A 20,852-nucleotide genomic window follows, 5' to 3' on the forward strand; every position below is an offset into this window, starting at 1 on the left:
ATGAAATTTTTTAAATGCCAGTCATGGGGCACCTGGGTGGCTCAGTCCGCTGAATATCTGACTCTTGATTTCGGTTCAGGTCATGATCTCACAGTTCATGGGACTGAGCCCCAGTTGGGCTCTGAGCTTATAGTGTGGAGCCTGCTTGGGATTTTCTCTCTCTCCCTTTCTCTCTGCCCCTCCCCTGCTCATGCATGCCCTAATCCACATGCTTGCTCGCTCTTTCTCTCTCCTTCTCTTTCTCCCTCCTTCCCTCTCTCTCAAAAATAAATAAAAACATTTTTGTAAAAAAAAACACCAGTCACACTTGTAGAATCACAGAAGGATTATCTCTGACTCACACAGCCTCCCCTAGAACATGTGTTTCTCAGTTTTGCTTTGTCTTTGGCAGTGATTTGCTGGGATTGGTGACTTACCTGGACTGGGTCATGATCATCGTAACCATCTGTTCCTGCATTTCTATGATGTTTGAGTCTCCCTTTCGAAGAGTCATGCATGCCCCGACCTTACAGGTACGGCTGCCGACCTCAGCCCGCAGCACAGCAGACAGCGCTGGGCTCCAGTTTTTCCCTTGTAGGTGACATGACTTTGGCCGTTTCAGATTGCTGAGTATGTGTTTGTGATATTCATGAGCATCGAGCTTAACCTGAAGATTATGGCAGATGGCTTATTTTTCACTCCAACTGCTGTCATCAGGGACTTTGGTGGAGTCATGGACATATTCATATATCTTGTAAGTCTCTGGTTATTTCCTAAATGTAAGATGCCATGGTTTTGTGAACTCTCCTGCATTTCTCAGTGGAAGAGAAAGATACATGAGTCCCAGAGGGTTAGATGCCATTACTGAGTTCTTAGGTCGTCTGTTGCAGGCCAATGAAGGGCATGCATGCAAAATCCAAGTAAAAAGCATTAAAAATGTCCATGGATATGGTTCACATACATCAACCACATTAATATACATGTAAGACATACACTAATAAGGTCTAAGATAGAAATGTTATTCACACCCCACAATCTTGTGGCTCCCATCCTGAAAAAGAAATCTACATCATATAACTGATTGATGAGCTCCTCATTGCTAAAAGCAACCTAATGTGAGTGCAATTGGACATTTCTTTTAATTCCAATACACAAAATACCTGACTAGACAAGGTGACCATTCAGCTGTTCGGTTAAGCTAAATTGGGAAACCATAGCAAGAAAACTCAAAGAAATTTCATGTTTTCTATACACCTAAGAAGGCATAAAATCAATGTCTTTTCCAACATAACAAGGAGAATTGTGACTGTTAGCATGTAGTATCTTTAGATCATCAATAAAAGAGTAAGAATCAGGTCAAGAGTAAGGTTTAGTATCCTTGATCAAAGGAATTTCAATCTGAGTATAAATTAAAATAAGGAGCAGAATGCATTGGGATATATGCACCCAGAGCATGGATGCTGAATTTTATTTCTTGTACTGCTGATGACTTTCCTGCGGGGCCACTAACAGGTCTAGACTGGGTTCAGAGTTCAGAGATTGCATACAAACCTAGTGACAGCTTGTCCTACATGCCATGTGGAGTCTGTGATCAAGGAAATTTTTGTATGTACTTGGCTCTTAGGAAGTGTAGATAGTAAAGGATGGATTGTATTAATTCAAGGAGTTTCTTCCCGTTAGGTGAGCTTGATATTTCTTTGTTGGATGCCTCAAAATGTACCTGCTGAATCCGGAGCTCAACTTTTAATGGTCCTTCGGTGCCTGAGACCTCTGCGGATATTCAAACTTGTGCCCCAGATGAGGAAAGTTGTTCGAGAACTTTTCAGCGGCTTCAAGGAAATTTTCTTGGTGCGTTACGTTTACCCTCTGCCTCCCACGCACACAGCCCACACTGTAACGCAGCAAATGAGGGGACACAGTGAGTCCCGCTTGCCAAGGCTAAGTACAATTTCATTCACTGCCAGAGGACAAGAAAGACCCTAAAAAGACACAACACAACACACATTCAGAAACTTTAGCCATAGATGCTCTGACTGGTCAAAATATATTTCTTAATATAATTTATTCAATGAACACTTTTTTAACATTAATTAATTAATTAATTAATTAATTTTGAGAGACAGAGGCAGAGTGTGAATGGGAGAAGGGCAAAGAGGGAGAGAGACACAGAATCTGAAGCAGGCTCCAGGCTCCAATCTGTCAGCACAGGGCCTGATGCAGGGCTCGAACTCATGAACTGTGAGATCATGACCCAAGTCAAATGCTTAACCAACTGAGCCACCCATGTGCCCCTATTCAATGAGCGTCTTTAGAAAATGTACAATGGAAGGAAGAATGCAAGAGGTAGTTTTGCTAACACTGCCATTCCTAACTCGTACCCCTAATTTTTATTCTGAGTTTCAGTTTTCTTATCTAGAAATTAAAAGTGAGATTCAATGTCATGTACTACACAAATATTAGCAGATTTGGGCTTGTTATTTCATTTTGGGTGTCCCCAGTTTCTTACAGCGTAGACTCTGTCTCTGGTCTTTGGAGTGTTAACATAAAACAACTAAAAAAAAGTAACATACAGGTATACCCCACTTTACATAACCTCAGGATAGAGTAATGAATACTTAAAATGTGATCGAGGAAGAAAACATTCTTTTTAGTTGGGCAAACACTGATTTAGGGTCTTCCAAGAGCCAGGCTGCAGGAAAGCGACGAGTAGGAAGTTCATCGCTCACAATCTGTTACAGAAGGATCTGCGCCTTACAAAGGAGTGATCAAAGGGTTCTTTTTATTATTGATGAGTTCTGCTCATGCATGGAAATCATGAATTAATTTACATAAGCGTATTTTACATCGTGCTTTCTAGAAACCCACCTATGAGGAGAGAACCGTTATCATTGCAGTTGATTCTAAGGTATTTTAAAGATAGGTTGCGATGTTTCCGTAGGTGTAGAGTTGCTGATATTTTTTAAAGACATATTGGAAATCTCGTATTTTCTTTGTGCTAAAGCCATAACACGGTGGCTTTTCACACAGCTGGAACTGAAGGAAGAAAGGATATCGTCACCTGACAGCTAGTGTATATGCATTTTGGAGCCCTGATAGAATTTAGCAGAGAATCTATTTGTGCCTTTTTCCTGACGATGCTTTTGTATAATTTCAGTGTATTGAAGGTATATGTTTAGATTATTCAACCAGCACAGATCAGTGGTTTGTTCAGTGTTTAATCCTTTGCCACTTTTCTGTGCTGAGACCAAGTCACCGCCCAGCAGAGGGAGCACCAATTATCAGACTTGCTTCTTAGGACTCCATGATCTCCTGTCCTCTCTATATATAGCACTTTGGTGTGTCTTCAATGCTGACAAGAAAGCAAAACCACTCTCTCTAATTCATGCTCTGCTGATAGAGGCAGGAATTCATTTTGAGAAAATGGGGGAAATATAATTATTTAAACATTTTTCTTTTGTTCCACTAAGGTAGATTTCAAAATCAGAAAACAAAGTCATATCAAAAATACCTTAGCCCATTTCCCTACATGAAAGTCCTATGTTTTTATTCTGAAAATCCAAAACCTGTTGTAACATCCCAGCAAGGCTAACTGAATGGCCCATGGTGGAGAAGTTAAATAATATCATGAAAAGACCAAGAATTTTATCCCACGTTCTCTGAAAAGTTGTGTTCCTATCACCGTTCAAATCAAGCCTGCTGTTTAATTTTTTACCAAGAGATGTGATGCCTCACCAATGTTTTTTTTCAGGTCTCCATTCTTTTGCTGACATTAATGCTTGTTTTTGCAAGCTTTGGAGTTCAGCTTTTTGCGGGAAAACTGGCAAAGTGCAATGATCCCAACATTATTAGAAGGGTAAGTTACTGCTTTCTGTCTTTTGGGAGAAAAATTGGGGTAGTTCACCACCACTCAGTAAGCATGTGCTGACACTACTTTGAGAAACTCCATGTAAGACTCAGAATTCTCTCTCCATCAACTCCTCTTTAAAAAATCCTGTGTTATTCTAGGTAAAATGTGCCTCTTATATTTTATCTATTTGGAGTTCATTTTCTACCAGGCTCCCCATGACCTGTTTTCTTCCTATTTTAGGAGGATTGTAATGGCATATTCAGAATTAATGTAAGCGTGTCCAAGAACTTAAATTTAAAATTAAGACCTGGAGAGAAAAAGCCTGGATTTTGGGTGCCCCGCGTTTGGTAAGCATTTCAGAAAAAGATCCTGAAGAATGTGATATTTGTCAGTATAAGCTTTTAAATCAATAAAATTTGGCATGAAAAGTAATTTTGCTAAAGGTGCTAAAACGACTTTAAGTAATACAAGGCAAAGCCCTGAATTCCAACAGGATGCAAAAATACAGTAAATGAGGGAGCAAGTGGTACACTGGGCGCCGTGGTGCCTCATGGAACTAATGGATTATCACTCCGGTATTTTTCTAATACTTTGACATATGTAACTCGATTCGGATGGCATTAAAAATTAGTGCGGCTTAAAAGACAAAGATTTTCTATCAAATTAAAACTAAACTCGTCCTGAGTTTATATCTTTAAGGGAGAATCTGATAGCCTTATAACAGTTGTACGGAAGCCCAAATCATAAAGCTGTTTCAACTTTAAAACTCATTTACACTGAAGGATTTCCATTAGTGAAACATTGGAAAGGAGTAATCAGTAACACAAATGATTATATCTAACTTTCTCTTTAAAATTCATTTTTCCTGAAAATGAGTCTTCAAAGCATTTACATCAAAGCTAGAAGTGCCTGGTCCCTCTTTCTCATCCATTTTACTAATGGTGATGAATGAAATCTCTCAGTAGGCTTCATTGATGAACGAAGGGTCCTATTAACTTCATTTTTCCTTTTAAATAGTCATCTGTTTTCTTCTTATTTCATTTTACCTCTTAGAATAACAAGTGAACCACAGCAAAGCCTCTGCTTTTGTCACAATTGATGTTTTCTACGAAATGTCAAAACTCTTTAAAAGAAATTGCATTTCACCCAGTTGTACCCTTAGGACCCATTGTCACCAGCTTTGGCATTTCACCGTTGTGAAATTCGCTTTTAAAAACAATTCAGTAAAATTTATACTGGGTTTTTATTTTTTTAATACCAAAGAATTATGAAAAAAACCCTAAAAAAGATGAATTTGGCTATGTGGCTTGAGCTGGAGCAGGAAGTACATAACATACAAGATACCCTTATCCCAGTGCTATCTAGAAAAGAAGTCTAATTTATATTAAAATAAAATATTAAAGAAACATAAAAAGTTTTTTGTGAGGTGAAAATGCATTATCATACCATAAATCATTTATTTATATCAAGACATCAAATGAGGGTTTTTTTTTTCCTGCTGGTTTGGAATTTTGGCAAAAGCTTCAAAGCTGAGGTCACTAAGAGATAAAATTTCATTATATTCCAAAGAGAGCAGCATGCCACTCCCAGCTGAACTTCCTAAAAAGATTATCCACCCCTGTCACCCAGCTCCTGTAAAAGAAAATACTATATACTCAGAGACAGGATCATGGAATCGAGTGATTTCAGTAGACGGGGCTGTGGTATCTCCCCCTTCACTATGGGAAGAGGTCAAGGGTTCTTGTCTCCCCAGCCACATGAGGTTCCCCCATGGGGACTGCTCGATATCAGAGATTGGGGAGGCAAGAAGAGACACTCATGTAGGCAAGCTGCTCTTCACCGGGAAGGGTTATCAGTGTTGGAGGCTCCAAGTCACCACTGCCTAGGGCCAGTGATCTGAGCCATCTTGATGGAACTGTGCTCCCAAGGGCTGTGTGCTGGAGGGAGGGTGCTCCCATTGGAGAGGCTGTGGAGATGTTTCCAGGAATGGGAACTGAGAGTCACCGCAGACTACTCTCAGTAGGAATGACATGAGGCACCCTCATGCTGGGGGACATTTCAGAATATAGTATATTAATAGAAGATCTGAGGTATAATAAAGTCAACAGATCAGGAGACAATTGCCATTGAAGAGCTAGTTTGTTACTCATAGTTCCCAAGAGGATGGGGCAAGTGACACCCCAGGAGGCCACACAGGGAAGCCTCGGGGTCAGTCATGAGGCAGAGGGAAACGGGGAACTGTGGACAAGAGCCTTTATTGTGGTCTCCTTGGGTTGGAATGGGTGAGTCGGGGCAAGCAGGCTTAGGATTGGCTAGTTGAGCAACTTCAGCGGGCTCTGGGACACAGGGCCGCTCCCTAGTGGTCTGCAGCCTGGTGACCAGGGCAGATAGATACTGGCCCAAAGTGAGGAAGCCTGATAGAGGAGGTGGCTGGGGCTGTGGACTCTGGGTTGGTTCATCTGTATTTGGAAAGCAAGCCCTAGGGGTACCTGGGTGGCTCAGTCGGTTAAGCATCCAACCTCAGCTCAGGTCATGATCTCACTGTTCATGAGTTCAAACCCAGAGCTAAGCTCTGTGCTGACAGCTCAGAGCCTGGACCCTGCTTTGGATTCTGTGTCTCCCTCTCTCTCTCTCTGCCCCTCCCCCACTTGTGCTCGCACTCTCTCACTCTCTCTCTCTCTCTCAAAACATAAATAAACATTAAATTTTTTTTTGAAAAAAGAAAAGCAAGGCCTAGGAAGGGCTCTTCCCAAGACGGTGGGAGGGTGGTGAGAGAGGCAGGAGGCCAAGGCAGGGTGATTCAGGTATTTTGTCGGGTTGTCCAGAACAAAGCGTGTCCAGCACATGCACGTAGGACAGACGTTAAAGCATCAAGTGTACGGAAGCTAGGCACATGGCAGACAGCACGCTCCATGATAGAATAGTTGCTGTGATCAGACCAACGGTGGGCAGTGTGGCCAGCAGTGTGAAGCATGTGGAATTTAACCCCATTTCTCTAAGTCCAACAGCTCCCCACCCCCCGCTCCCCGTCTTCTAAGATGGTGGCCTGAAGAGGAGGAGGAAACAGAGCCCTCTTCTTCCCTCAAACCGTGGGTCAGGCTGGGCGGCTGAGGATAGGGTCCTTGAACAGGTTATGGGAACAAGGGTTCGATGTAGAACAAAGTGGACTTTTTAGAATGAAATTCATCTTATATCCCTGAAAGTGACCAAGCAGCTTTGGGATCTCCAAGATGTCAGGAAGGGAGCTAGAACGCACTGGAATGCAGTGTTGGGAGAAAAGTAAACCTGTTTCCAGTTGTACCCTCTGGCATTCAACTTGTTCCATAAGAATCCAAATTAACTGAAATGCAACATTTCATGTAAGTTATTATTTGGGGTTTCAAGTTCAATGGCACTTTAAGAGCATAAAGTGATAGAGGGGTATCACTTGAACACCTAACAATAATGCTTGTCCATTTGTCCAGAATACCGTGACTTGGGTTAGTTGTAGTAAAACAAAAATCTTCTGTCAAATAAACGTCAGCTATAATCATGATAATTTTTACATTTTCCTTCGTTAGTAAGCTCATCAAGAGTTAGCAGCCAAAATGTTATAGTTTTATATTGGAAAATTTATGATTAAGAAAATTACTTCTATCTGGAGAACTGGTGTTGGGGAATACTTTGATAATTATAATCAGGAAAGCTATAAATATGCACTACCTAATTCAGGAGACAGCTTCTATATTCTCTGTTCAGATGAAGACATTCATCTTCTTCTGAATCACTCAGACTTGATGAGATAAAAATTACCTTGGTAAAAACTATAAAATATATATATTACAAATATTGTGTGTTTTGTTTTAAGCAGAGGTCTGGGACATAGGAAATGGAATGCATAAGAGATATTTAAGAAGGTATACAGTTTCAGTAAATATATTTATTGAGAACTTACTGTTCTCCAGACATTACACTGTTACTGGGGATACGCTGGATAAGCTATGGCCCCCAACCCCTAGGAGCTTGAAATGTAATAGAGAACAGGAAGTCATATTACAAATAATGTCATATAATTTGCTGAAGGCTTTGATACTGCATAAATAAGCCCCTTAGCTCACTGGAAGCTCACCAGTAGTTTACTTCTAGGTAATTTTAAATTAGAGTGTGATATAGAAGAAGATCTATAGTTCAAACTATTTGAATACGCTCTTTAAGGAGCATATGAATCTATCTTACTTTTGTAAGTTTAGCAGAAACATGACTACTTCCAGCGTCTTGGAAGGACTGTTTTGGATAATGTCGTCCCTGTATGTCTCCATCCAAGGGCTCAGGCTGAGCTTCTCTCCCCCTGGGGGTCTCCATCTTCCCAGAGGAAGAACAACCCTCCTTATCGTAATCTTGGGACCTGGGAGCACTTTTCATTAACTAAACTGTAACATAAGTAAACTGTAAGGTTAAAACCAATGTCTTACTTTTCTCAGTTGGATAGACAAGATTATAATATTTTTTAATTTTTCAGTTAACTGGAAAAGATTATATTTAAACAGGCTTCCAGATCAAATAAGGGCAATAGGAAAATTACAACAATGGAGTAGGCTTGGGATTTATTGACGTCCTCTGTAGTTATAGGTACGGTTTAAAACTTTCCAATTTTAGTAGCATGAACAAAGCACGAACATCTTAAATGATTAAAACTGATACTTATTTTTTTAATGTGATGTATTCTTCCAACTATTTAAGTCTACGATCCTCCATTTTATTTTTCTTGGTATAGCCTAAAAGTATATTTTTAACATCTTCTAATTTCTAAAGGATGTGGAACATAAAAGTACTTTGGGATGCTGCAAATTCAGCTAAAAAAGCACTTTTACATAAAGAAAATGGATGGGTAAGAAAGTTCAACGTCAGATCTGAGAGCTGGCTCACTTAGCTTAAAAAAATCCTTACTTAGGAAAACTGTGGCATCTGCAGAATCCTTAACAGCTTCTGTCTGCTATAAAATATATTAAATTTAATTGAAACCTCCAAAGGAAAAAATGTTGGAAAAATCCAAGAGAAGATGCTTATACTTTCATACTTAAAAAATATAAATCAGAATCCCAAATAGGAATTTCTGAGTGGGGCATTTATACTATGTGGAACACGTTTCCATCAATCAGTCTTAAACCTTAGGAGCAAGTCAGTTTAGTTGTATGATTTCTTATTAGATCTCCATCTATTAGTACACTAAAAAAGAAAAATTATAAAGGTGTATTGCATGATTGTTTCTATGATTTATATATATTTTTTAAATATATAGAAGGTGGTAGAGGGGCACCTGGGTGGCTCACTCAGTTAAGCGTCCGACTCTTGATCTCAGCTCAGGTCTTAATCTCAGGGTCGTGAGCTCAAGCCCCTCATTGGGCTCTGTGCTGTGCATGAAGCCTACTTGAAAGAAAGAAAGAGGGAGGGAGGAAGGGAGGAGGGTATAGAGAAATACTAACCCAGATTTTTTCCATCTTTTCCAGAGTATCACCTTCTGTGAAGGTTAAATTTTGATAAATGAGCTAACAGGAAAAAATGATCAATATATCATTTGGCTAGGCTTCTATAGGCTTACTCTTCTTAGTAGTCCCAGGGCCAATTCCCCATCAAATTCAGGAAAGACAATGTCTAGTTGTCTGGGTCTTGTCATTATTTTAAATAGTCTAATAACAGGAAAAAGAAAAACACTGAAATCTTCTATGGACAACAAAATTGTTAGCCAAGACCTATCTAATGACTGAGATGTAATATAGTAAAAAAAGATCACTTTCTTTCGTGGGATGAAAAAAGTAAAAACACATAATAAAACAAGAAATGGGACATGTCTCCTCCAAAAAAAAAAAAATGATAATAATAGTGGAACTGAAGTGTCTTAAATAGCAGCAGTCAAGAGTGGGTGTGGACAGCACACGGCAGCATTGCGGTCTACAAGAAGTCTGTTGCAAACACCCAGAGTTAATGAGAAAAAAAAATCCAACTGGGAGAGAATGATCTGGAAACATTTAGGCTACTAGCAGATATCTCCTGCCGCTCAGGGACTTCCAAACGCATCACTACTTTACAGAGTGATGTTCCCATGATGACACAGAATTAAAGAAGTGGCTAGATTCTACTCTTTCTATACTTTATATATTAACATCAGGAATTGTAATTTTTATCTTTAGGAAAGTTTTCTGTTTTAAAACTATTGCGAAATTCATATCCAAACTCCAACACCCCTTTGTGAGAATCTCCTATGCAGTTTATAACTAGAAAGCATACCTCCAACTGTTCGTATAATCAGGACAAGCCAGAAAGTCAAGGAACCTCGAGAGCCAGAACTTGAGTTGTTGCATTTTGTTGTTCATTATGAACACCCCGCGATTACCTAATAATTAGTTAAATTTTAAGAAATAATTACATATTCATGCATCTTTATGAGTTAGCAAACGAATGCTATCTAGCCAGCCTTCCAAATACCAAGTACACCGTGCACCCAAGATTGGAAAGAGCTACAGATACTTGCCTTAGGGTGCTTCTCATCGGAATTTCACAGAACATTCCTCTTTCTGACTTGCAGGGCAAATCCTCGCAATTTTAATTTTGACAATGTGGGAAACGCCATGCTGGCACTGTTTGAAGTCCTGTCCCTGAAAGGCTGGGTGGAAGTGAGGGACGTTATTATTCACCGTGTGGGGCCGGTAAGCAAGACACGGAATCCTCTGACTCTTGTCAACAGCTGCTCCATTCACTTTGAGGAATAACCGTATTTTTCATTTACACAGATGCACGGGATCTACATTCATGTGTTTGTATTCCTGGGCTGCATGATTGGACTGACCCTTTTTGTTGGAGTAGTTATTGCTAATTTCAATGAAAACAAGGTAAGAATTCCTGGTCCGAATCCCGCAGGGTTTATTCTTTTCTAGCCACTTGCTTTGAGCTCTCTTTTTCTCACACGGCATGAAGTCGCATTAAACCATAATGTGACTGGTGTAAATAATCTCTATAACTATTTTACAAGCTACCTCATCGCTGCCTTTCAGGCACATTATATAAGAGCACAGTTCTCTCGCTAAATTTCCCCTTTTGGTGATGGTGTCATTAATTCACTGACAACTGAAAGGCACATCTCCTATTGTTCAAATTGAAAGGATGTGCAGCAAGTTATTAAAATACAGTAGCTGAAATAACTGGGCACTGATTGCAGGCAGTACCACTTTCACACAATGTAAATTGGATGCTTCTTTGTAACGCCATAGGTGAACTCAGAATTTTGATGGGGTTGGGGGTGCAGTAGAAAATGTTAAATCCCAATTCATTGAACACGAAGAAGATTTTCTAATTTCATAGAAAAACTTTACATACCGTATGAACTCGGGAAGCATGCTGAGTTCATAACAGCTCTAACGATCAGTACAAGAGCTCCCGAATGGAAAAACAGCAAGCGTAGTTTCCTGTCACAAAGTGAGTTTGGGGGAGAACATTCTACGTCGTTCTTCTGGCCATGGCTGATGTGCCCTCTATTATGTAAGGGTCGGTCTTCTGGAATCTTAATAATCGAGGTCCATACAGCTTTTGAGCCCTTACTCTACACTAAGGTTTGCATATGCTACTGTCATTTCTCAACTCTGAAATTCACAGTGGAAGAAAACAGTTTCTGGAGGTGACTTGACTTACCTGGGGCTTTTGAGGTGTAGAAAATGGGGCCACAATTCAGAAGCGGTGCCCACTCCGCAGGGTCTGAGTCTTCCAGTTCGAGAGTATAAGACGGCTGACCATTGCTCCGCACTGAATCGGAGCTGCACGCGCCGCCCCCGCGATTCATGGCCAGACCGAATCCCGCGCGAGCACCTCGGGAGCCCGCCGCGAGGACAGCTGCGCGAGGCACTGTCCCATTCACCGTCCCCCAGGCTCCGCCTGGGTGCTTCCCAGCTAGCCAGTCAGCGGCCATCTTTGATGTGTGCCTAATGAGGACGTCATTTCGGGCCGGCTTTCAAAGGGTGTGGCTTAAAAATCCCCCACTTTCGTCCCCAGCGCTACTCTGACCCACAGAAACATGGGATTTTGCAATAAGAGAAAAGTATAGAGAAAGATCATAAAGCCCAGCTCCCTATTTTACTATAACACATTCATAAATGGGTGTCTTGAAGCCTTACAGTGTGCTCAATATGATGCCAAGCAGGAGGAAGATGGGTCTCTTCCGATGCCATTGAGCCCTGGCACTGGCAAATTCACCAGGAATTTCTGAACAAAGCAGAAGCTGGTCAGTTAGTCAACAGAGACTATAGGCTCCACTTGCTCCAAACACCATGATAGGTCCTCTGAGCAGACGCCTGATTTCAGGGGAATCAGGTCCTATGGTGGCTCACAAATCAGCGACATAAATGCAACAACATAAAATGTTCAACAGCCAGACACAAAGATATAATCAGTTGCAGCTCTTTAGCCTGGAGGAATGGCTGAAGTAAGCAGAATATCAGGAGGTCTACCCGCAGTACCGATTGTATTAGTGTTTCGAGGGAAGACAGAAGCAGGCATCTTGGCCTCGGGAATGGGAACATGGACTTATGCTCAAATGGGTGCTGGGTGCTTACAGAAAGAGGAAAAGTAGAAGAAAGAACACATTACAAACTCAATCATTTAATTGATGATGCAAATTTATGAATTATACGAACCATTTAGAAGGGATTTTTTTTTCCAGTAAGATTTTCAGATGATAACACATGAGCTGCTGTATAAGAGCATTTATTCATCTATTATTCAGTCATTGAACAGATTTCTTTGAGCACTTACTGGTGCCAGACGTTCTCCTTGACCCTGGGAACATAAAAAGCTAAACACACAAACTAAACACTAAACACATAAAGATTTCTGCCCTCACGGAGCTCACATTCTAATGGTCATACCCAAAGCTATGTAAATAGATTTCCAAATATATAGGCAATAGGGAAATATAAAGATACGGGAAATACGGCAAGCTTTGGGGTCAACATTTTCACAATTCAGAATTATGCAAAATTATGCCTTCCCTAAAAGGAATCTTATTTGAAAAAGTTCAAAGTTTATACTAATATATATATATTTAATTTCTCAATGATAAGATAACAGTTTGATTAATAAACTTAATGTCACAATAATAAACTTCCAGAGCTTTTCTGATATGAATGATTAGATGATGCCACTATGCTTATTATTCTTTTGGCTCATTTCAGAGTTCAAATTCTAAAATATTTGTTTTTTATCATAAGGGAATAATATCCATATCTCTAGCACCCAGAGAATCCAAAATATTTGCAGTTAGTAAGAAAAATGGCTTAGCAATATTAATATCAGAAAAATTAATTTAAAACAAATATCATTATTAGGAATAAACAGTGTAATTAGATAATTGCAGGAGAAACTAATTAGCAGCAAAGTATAGAACTCCTGAACCCTAAAATATATGAAGCAAAAATTAACAAATTATCTTAAAAAGCCAGCAAGTCCAAAATCATTATGAAAGATATTAACATATATCTCTAAGAAACTCATAAGCAGAAAAAAGAAAATATGAGATTTGACACAATAAAAACATTTGATTTACTGAACATATGAAGAAGTCTGAGTCCAACAATTTTTGAGTATAAAATGTGCTCTCTACAAGGTCATAAAAAATAGTTACTGAAAAATTGGTAATGTACATAACATATTCTCTACAATAATAAAAAAGATAACAAAAAATTCCTCAGAAGTTGGAAATATTAAGACAACATTCTAAATAATTTATGAGTAACAGAAGAAACTAGACTAGAAAATCATAAGACATTTAGAGAAGTCATTTATAAAAATCATATATCAAAGCTCACAAGATATAGATAAATCAATAATTAGAGGGAAATTCATAACTTTAAATGTATATTCAAGAAAAATCAAAGATTATTTAGTAATATGACAGATATCCAAATCAATAAATTATAATAAGAACAACAAAGTAAAATGGAAGAAAGTAACAAAGAAAAAGACAGAAATTAATGATATAGAAAACAAAGATATTATAAAAGATTCAAGAATGAGAAAAGCAGATTCTTTAAAAAAAATTATATTGACAAACCTCTCTCCAGGCTGAGCATGAATAAAAATGTGGGGAAGGAAAGTAAACAAGCTATAGTGAGTCATACAGGATGGGTAATATGATAGGGGTAGAAAGTTGGATTTAGAACAGAGCCAAAAGCCCCAGGAAGGACCAGGTATATATAAAACAGTGGTAGCACAGCAAATCAGTGGAGAGGATGAGACCATCACTAAGTGGCACTGGGGTCATTGAGGGTCTAGATATAAGAAATTAAACAGAGGTCTCTACCTCACAGCATACTCAGAAACGAATTCCAGAAGAATGAAAGATCAAGCTATGAAAAACCATTTTCAACCATGTAGAATTTATTTTTGACCCTGGAGGAGTTGTGGATTTCTCGACTTTAACCATAAAGTGGAATTCATGAAGAATGAAATTTATAGACTAGATTACATTAAAATAAAAAGTTTCTCAGACATAAGAGACATAGTAAGCAAAAAGTAACTTTAGAAAGCAAGCTAAGATGAAGAGAAAATATTTACAATTCACATAACTGTCAGATTAATATCCACAATGTATTAAGAATTTCTATAAAACATCCAAAAGTAAATATCCAGATACAAAAATGAGCAAAGAATATGAACAGGCAACTCATATAGGAAGATACAAGAATCATCATCCCTATTTACTCATAGAAAATGTGTTTCATCTCATTGATATTTAAACTAAATTGGCTACATCTCCCACCCAGCATGGCCAAATTAAAATATTGAACAATATCAGGTACGGGCGAGAATAGTAGGACATGGGAACATCTGGAGATGGCGAGCAGCCAATTTTCTTGGTTACTCCTTTTTGGACAGCCACGTCACAATATCTGGTAGACATAAAGATGCGTAAATTCCTAAACCCAGAAATTCCTCCCCTAGAGATTTGCTATTAAGAAAATCTCACAGGGGCGCCTGGGTGGCTCAGTCGGTTAAGCCTCCGACTTCGGCTCAGGTCAGATCTCACGTTCGTGGGTTCGAGCCCCGCGTCAGGCTCTGTGCTGAGAGCTAGCTCAGAGCCTGGAACCTGCTTCTGGTTCTGTGTCTCCTTCTCTCTCTGCCCCTTCCCCTTTCATGCTCTGTCTCTCTCTGTATCAAAAATAAATAAAACATTAAAAAAATAAAAATAAAATAAAATCTCACAGATATTCACCATGAGACCGTACACATGAACTTACTGCAGCATTTTTATATGACAGAAACCTAAAGCAAATACCTTCTGATATATTTGTACAGTGGGATACTCTATGAGCAGTTAAACCAATCAGATCTGGTGCCTAGTTGTATGCAGAGTGTAGTGTTCAATGAAGATAAAAACAAACTGCATAAAGAAGCCCAGATTGAATATCAATTATATACATGTTTAAAATTCAAAACAAATGTGTTCTTATGTATTGATATCTCCGAAACAGCGCAAGTCTAAAAACTGAGGAGGACACATCCCTGAAGGACAGTCATCAGCTCTGTAGAAAGAAGGGAGAAGGGGTGTGTGTGGGAGGTTCAGTTTCTTAAACTATACTTCTGCCTTTATAAACTGGTGTAATAAAGTGTCATATAATATATTTATGTGCATTATAACAAAGTATTATATATGTATATGGTATAGAATACCTGATCTCATTTAGCCCTTTGTCACAGCATTCTTTTTTTTTTAATGTTTATTTACTTTTAAGAGAGACAGACAGAACATGAGCAGGGGAGGGGCAAAGGGAAGGGAGACGCAGAATCTGAAGCAAGCTCCCAGGCTCCGAGCTGTCAGCACAGAGCCTGACGCGGAGCTCGAACTCATGAACTGTGAGATCATGACGTGAGCTGATGTCAGACGCTCAACTGACTGAGCCACCCAGGCGCCCTAATTCTTAAAGATTCAAATTCTGTGATTTCATACTACTTAAAAATAGTTTTGCAATTGAGGCACCTGGGTGACTCAGTCAGTTGAGTGTCTGGCTTTTGGTCTCAGCTCATGTCACGATCTCAGTTTGTGAGTTTGAGCCCCACGTTGGGCTCTGCACTGACAACGTGGGGTCTGCTTGGGATTCTCTCCCCCTCTCTCTCTGCCCCTCCCTCCCTCTCCTTCTCTCTCTCTGCCCCTCCCTCCCTCTCCTTCTCTCTCTCAAAACAAATAAATAAATAAAAAGTTTTGCAGCAATATATTTCAGAATGATTTTTTTAAAAAAAGACATGATCCCCTTAACCAGAAGCAGCAGATTACCAAGCTCTAATTTTGCTGCCGCCTTCCCCACACAAAATGCAGGGAAACTGACCACTATTAGAGTGGGTGTGCCTTTTTGAAAATTTGATTGTGCAGAGAACCCTCTTTAGATGTCCCCGAACCTGAATACTATACACGTTCAAAGATGCCCGCTGGAGGCTGCTAGACCTTCTCCTAGGCCTGTGGCCACCCTTTTGGGGACTCCCAAAAGACCAGATTTGAGACCTGTGGCCATGTCTGTCGAGCCACCATGGTGTTTGAAGAATATCTTTCTCTTCTACCCCCAAATCAGTCCCGTTGCTGTCATCCCCACCACCCCATCTGCAGTGTCGTTGGTGTGGAGTAGACGACATAAGGCCTTTTTCTGCTTTCCTTTGTTTATTAAGGGGACAGCTCTGCTGACCGTAGATCAGAGAAGATGGGAAGATCTGAAGAGCCGACTGAAGATTGCACAGCCTCTTCATCTCCCACCTCGCCCGGGTATCAAAGATGCTCTGATTTTATTCATGTTGGGCGCCAGTGTTCGTGATTCCCCAGGAGTCTCAGATTTCAATTAAAATAATAATCGTGAGGCCACTAGGCGGTTGTGCATAAGTTAATATAGAAACAGGCTCCGAACTACAGATCTCTCCATAGGCTATTAAAATCAACCACCAGAAGGCTGTGCTTCAGTGCTCTCAGGATAAGCCCTAATGAAAAAATGAATTTTTAAATAAAATATATTTGTGCTTGCCTCTTAAACATATGAGTGAAATGTATTAAACTGACAGAAATTGAATGATGCGGTTCTCCTCCCAATACGGACGGTGTCACGCACCGCCGTCTTAAATATTCAGAACCAGCCATTCCTGCAAAACACCACACAATAGATTGGACTGTAGAGGGAGAAAAGTAATGAGTTTTAAAATGAGCATTAAAGGAATTGAAAGACAAGAAAGTAAATGTGACCTATGTCTGAAATGCCCTTGCCTCAACCTTTCTTTTGCAGATAATGATGGTTTTAGAGCTAAGATGTATGACATTACCCAGCACCCATTCTTTAAGAGGACAATTGCATTGCTTGTCCTGGCCCAGTCGGTGCTGCTGTCCGTCAAGGTACTGCATGTCACACTGAAACTCTGGGAAGGACTTTTTTGTTCATTGGTGAATCCAAGAATATTGCAAGGGGCCATATCTATTCACAGGCTATGTTCTTTGGTATAAAAAATTAAAATTCATAGTCATGTTCAAAGAGACAAGGAGGAGAAGGTCTTTATGTGTCTGGTGGATGTGGACAAAGACCTGGGTGCTGTTTCTCTTACAGTGGGACGTGGAGGACCCAGTGACTGTTCCTTTGGCAACAATGTCGGTTGTTTTCACCTTCATCTTTGTTCTGGAGGTACGGTAACGAGCCAGCTGGCTCGGGGCTGCAGTGCGCCTTGTAAAGTAAAACAGTGCCCTCCTTTGATAGCACTGACTTTCAGCTCTGTGTTCTGTTGCTTTTGAAGCCTTTTTTGGGGAGAGGGGTACCGTGCTCTGAGGATATTTTCCTTTTTAGGCTGTTGTGCTTAACTTGAACAAAGATTTCACTTTATATTTTGGATTTTGCTGACTGCAGGAAGTGCTAACTGCTGTTGATTGTTGTAATCTGAATGTTGGCCTGTCCGGTTATGTGAGTTCAAATATTTGTGGCGAACTGCACAGACCACTGTAATTCAGGCCACTGCAAGGCGGTGGCCAAGGGAGTTGGGTCCAACATGATCGTTTTAATATATAGTCTGTATAATACCACTTTCCAGCGCAGTCTTCTCTGAAACACATGCAAATTCTTATTTCACCCTATACTGGTTGATGTTTCCCAAAATCTATGGTCTTTTACTTGAGGAAGAAAAATGTCCTGCTCTCAGAACTAGTCATAAAACAAGGAGAAAAGAGCATGGAGAAGACACACTGTAGCCTACCCAGCTTTAAAATTTAGGTAGTGGCTCAATCTATATGTGTATCTGTCTCTATCATCTATCTATCTAATCTATCTCTTGCTTTCTACATCCTCTAAAAATATATGCCTCAGTGGGATGCCTGGGTGGCTTAGTCAGTTGAGTGTTGAACTCTTGATTTCAGCTCAGGTCATGATAACACGGTTCATGAGTTCGAGCCCCATGTCAGGCTTTGTGCTATCAGCTCTCCCTCTATCTCCCTCTCCCTCTCCATCTGCCTGTTCTCTCTCTCTCTCAAAAATAAATAAACATTAAATTTTTAATTTAAAATAATGTAAAAAATATGTGTCTCAAGTTAACACATTTCTCTGTTGGACACTCAGCCTCTGTCTACTGTCTTCGTTATCTCCCCCAGGTCACAATGAAGATCATAGCAATGTCGCCTGCCGGCTTCTGGCAAAGCAGAAGAAACCGATATGACCTGCTGGTGACATCCCTTGGTGTGGTCTGGGTGGTGCTTCACTTTGCCCTCCTGGTACGCATGTATTAAAAGTTTACTTTAGCTAATAACGTGGGTTCTGGTTACCGTTTCCGGTCTCATTTCACTCCATGTCAGCCTATCCTCGGGTGTCTGACTAACCTTCCTGCATCCAGGTTTGACCATAATACATTCCCATACACTCTTCACACAGACAAAACCTGGCCGCTCAGAGTCCTAGAGTGTGCAAATCAGAAGGAGAACTTTAAAGGTCTCTGGTTTAACTCTCATTTTCCCAAAGGATACAAACAAGAGAGAAAAAGAGAGAAAATGGAAACATATGAGGCCTGCCTAAATTCCACGCAAGCTGGTATTAGAAAACTCAAACCCAGTTGTTTGAACTGAAATGTAGCATCGATGCAACTACATTATAATCATTATTTCACAGTGGGATTCTCAGGCACTTTTGCAGCCTTATTTTCTGCTAAACATCCTGCTGCCACTTCTCTAAAGCATATTCTCTGTGTCTATACCCGAGTTCTCACCAGCTTGCCTAAAATGCCTTGAGCTTCTCCAACCTCCATTTAGACTGAGTCCAGCTCAAAGCCTACACACATGGGTATCCCTGGTTGAGATTTAGAGCTGTGCTGTACAATAGGAACAAAATGTGACCACGGATGTAATTTCAAATTGTCTAGTAGCCACATTAAAAAAATAAAAAAGGAATAGATGTTGGGGCACCTGGGTGGCTCAGTCAGTTGAGCGTCCAACCCTCGATTTCGGCTCAGGTCCTGATCTCACAGTTCATGGGATCAGGCCCTGCACTGGGCTCTGTGCTGAGTGGAGAGCCTACTTAGGATTGTTTCTCCCTCTCTCTCTCTGCCCCTCCCCCACTTGCATGGGCTCTCTCTCTCAAAAAAGTTTAAAAAAAATTTTTTAATGTTTTATTTATTTTTGAGACAGGAAGAGACATCATGAGAGGAGGAGGGACAGAGAGAGAGGGAGACACAGAATGTGAAGCAGGCTCCAGGCTCTGAGCTGTCAGCACAGGGCCCAACATCGGGCTTGAACCCATGAACATGAGATCAAGATCTGAGCCCAAGTCGGAGGCTTAACCGACTGAGCCACCCAGGGGCCCCATTAAGCTTTTTTTTTAAAAGAAAAGATGACATGAATTTAATAATGATTTTTAACCTACCATATCCAAGATACTATTTTTTCAATATGTCATCAATATAAAAATTATTAAGGAAAAAGTTTACATCCTTTTTTTGGTACTAAATCTTTGATTGATGGTGTAATTTATATTTACAGCACATCTTAATTTAGACTCACTGCATTTCAAGTGTTCCATAACCATGTGGCTGGTGGCTACCCTACTGGACCATGGAGCTCTAGAAGCCCCCACTCTGGGCTCCACCATTTTCCAGGCTTGATCAAGTTACTTGGCTTCAGGGATCCTTTGTTCCCTGCTATGAACTTGGGGATGTAACTTCATAATCTGTCCATTCTACATGGGCATTATAAAGATCAAGCGTGTGAAATTTTTCTTTTTTTTTAATTTTTATTTTTAAGAGAGAGAGACCGAGTGCAAGCGGGGGAGGGCAGAGAGAGAAGGAGACACAGAACCAGAAGCAGGTTCCAGGCTCTGAGCTGCCAGCACAGAGTCTGATGCAGGGCTTGGACTCATGAACCATGAGAACATGACCCAAGCCAAAGTTGACACTTAACCAACGGAGCTACCCAGACACCCCTAACATTTGAAAGTTTTCTAACTGTAAAAAGTACAACCCCTGAACACAGTACCTCCTCTTTTTTGTTAGTCTTCCTCAACAACAGCCAAAAGTAATATTATAGGATTTCCCTGCTGTCTTCTATCTGTTCTTCTATCCTCTCCAGTGTCAGACTTGTGCCAGGAAAGTTCCATACAAGCAGAGAACCCATTTATATATCACAAAGGGCGTGCTCTAGTATGAAATTTCTGTGTTCAGCAGGTAGGTATTGAGTGTCCTTTCTAAAACAAGTGTCACCTTAAGCGTCAGGGGCTGTGCCAAGCCTAGGTGGGCTCTCGGTCACCCTGACCCACTTCCTCAACAATGAGTGGTTTTGAGCACACAGCGCTGGGGACTGAGAGGGGTGCACTGATCGAAACAGGGCCAGTCACTCCTCTCCTGGACATCACAACCAGGAAAGTTGGTGTTTTGTTTCATTTTCAAGTTTTAAGCCAGAATGTTTAATCATGATCCAAGAGGCTGGGGGGGCCTTTGGGACAGTAGGGCTTCATGGAAGGCTCCCAAGCCAATGAGAGTTGCAGCCATAGTGAGGCAGATGGAGGAG

At 40.4% G+C, this 20,852-nt stretch overlaps 1 protein-coding gene across 3 annotated transcripts in view; it reads left to right on the top strand.

The window, feature by feature from the left end:
* NALCN (sodium leak channel, non-selective) overlaps positions 1–20,852 on the top strand; it is a 290,407-nt gene that overhangs the window by 252,244 nt on the left and 17,311 nt on the right. For all 3 annotated transcript variants that reach the window (XM_029936476.1, XM_029936474.1, XM_029936475.1), the window contains 11 exons: positions 392–512; positions 602–733; positions 1,660–1,827; positions 3,728–3,832; positions 4,067–4,173; positions 10,389–10,509; positions 10,594–10,692; positions 16,508–16,601; positions 17,110–17,216; positions 17,425–17,499; positions 18,453–18,572. In XM_029936476.1, coding sequence (XP_029792336.1) covers positions 392–512; positions 602–733; positions 1,660–1,827; positions 3,728–3,832; positions 4,067–4,173; positions 10,389–10,509; positions 10,594–10,692; positions 16,508–16,601; positions 17,110–17,216; positions 17,425–17,499; positions 18,453–18,572 — 1,249 coding nt within the window. The remainder of the gene's footprint in view (positions 1–391; positions 513–601; positions 734–1,659; positions 1,828–3,727; positions 3,833–4,066; positions 4,174–10,388; positions 10,510–10,593; positions 10,693–16,507; positions 16,602–17,109; positions 17,217–17,424; positions 17,500–18,452; positions 18,573–20,852) is intronic.

Source organism: Suricata suricatta, chromosome 4 (genome assembly GCF_006229205.1).
Source record: "Suricata suricatta isolate VVHF042 chromosome 4, meerkat_22Aug2017_6uvM2_HiC, whole genome shotgun sequence".
Taxonomy (NCBI): Eukaryota; Metazoa; Chordata; class Mammalia; order Carnivora; family Herpestidae; genus Suricata; species Suricata suricatta.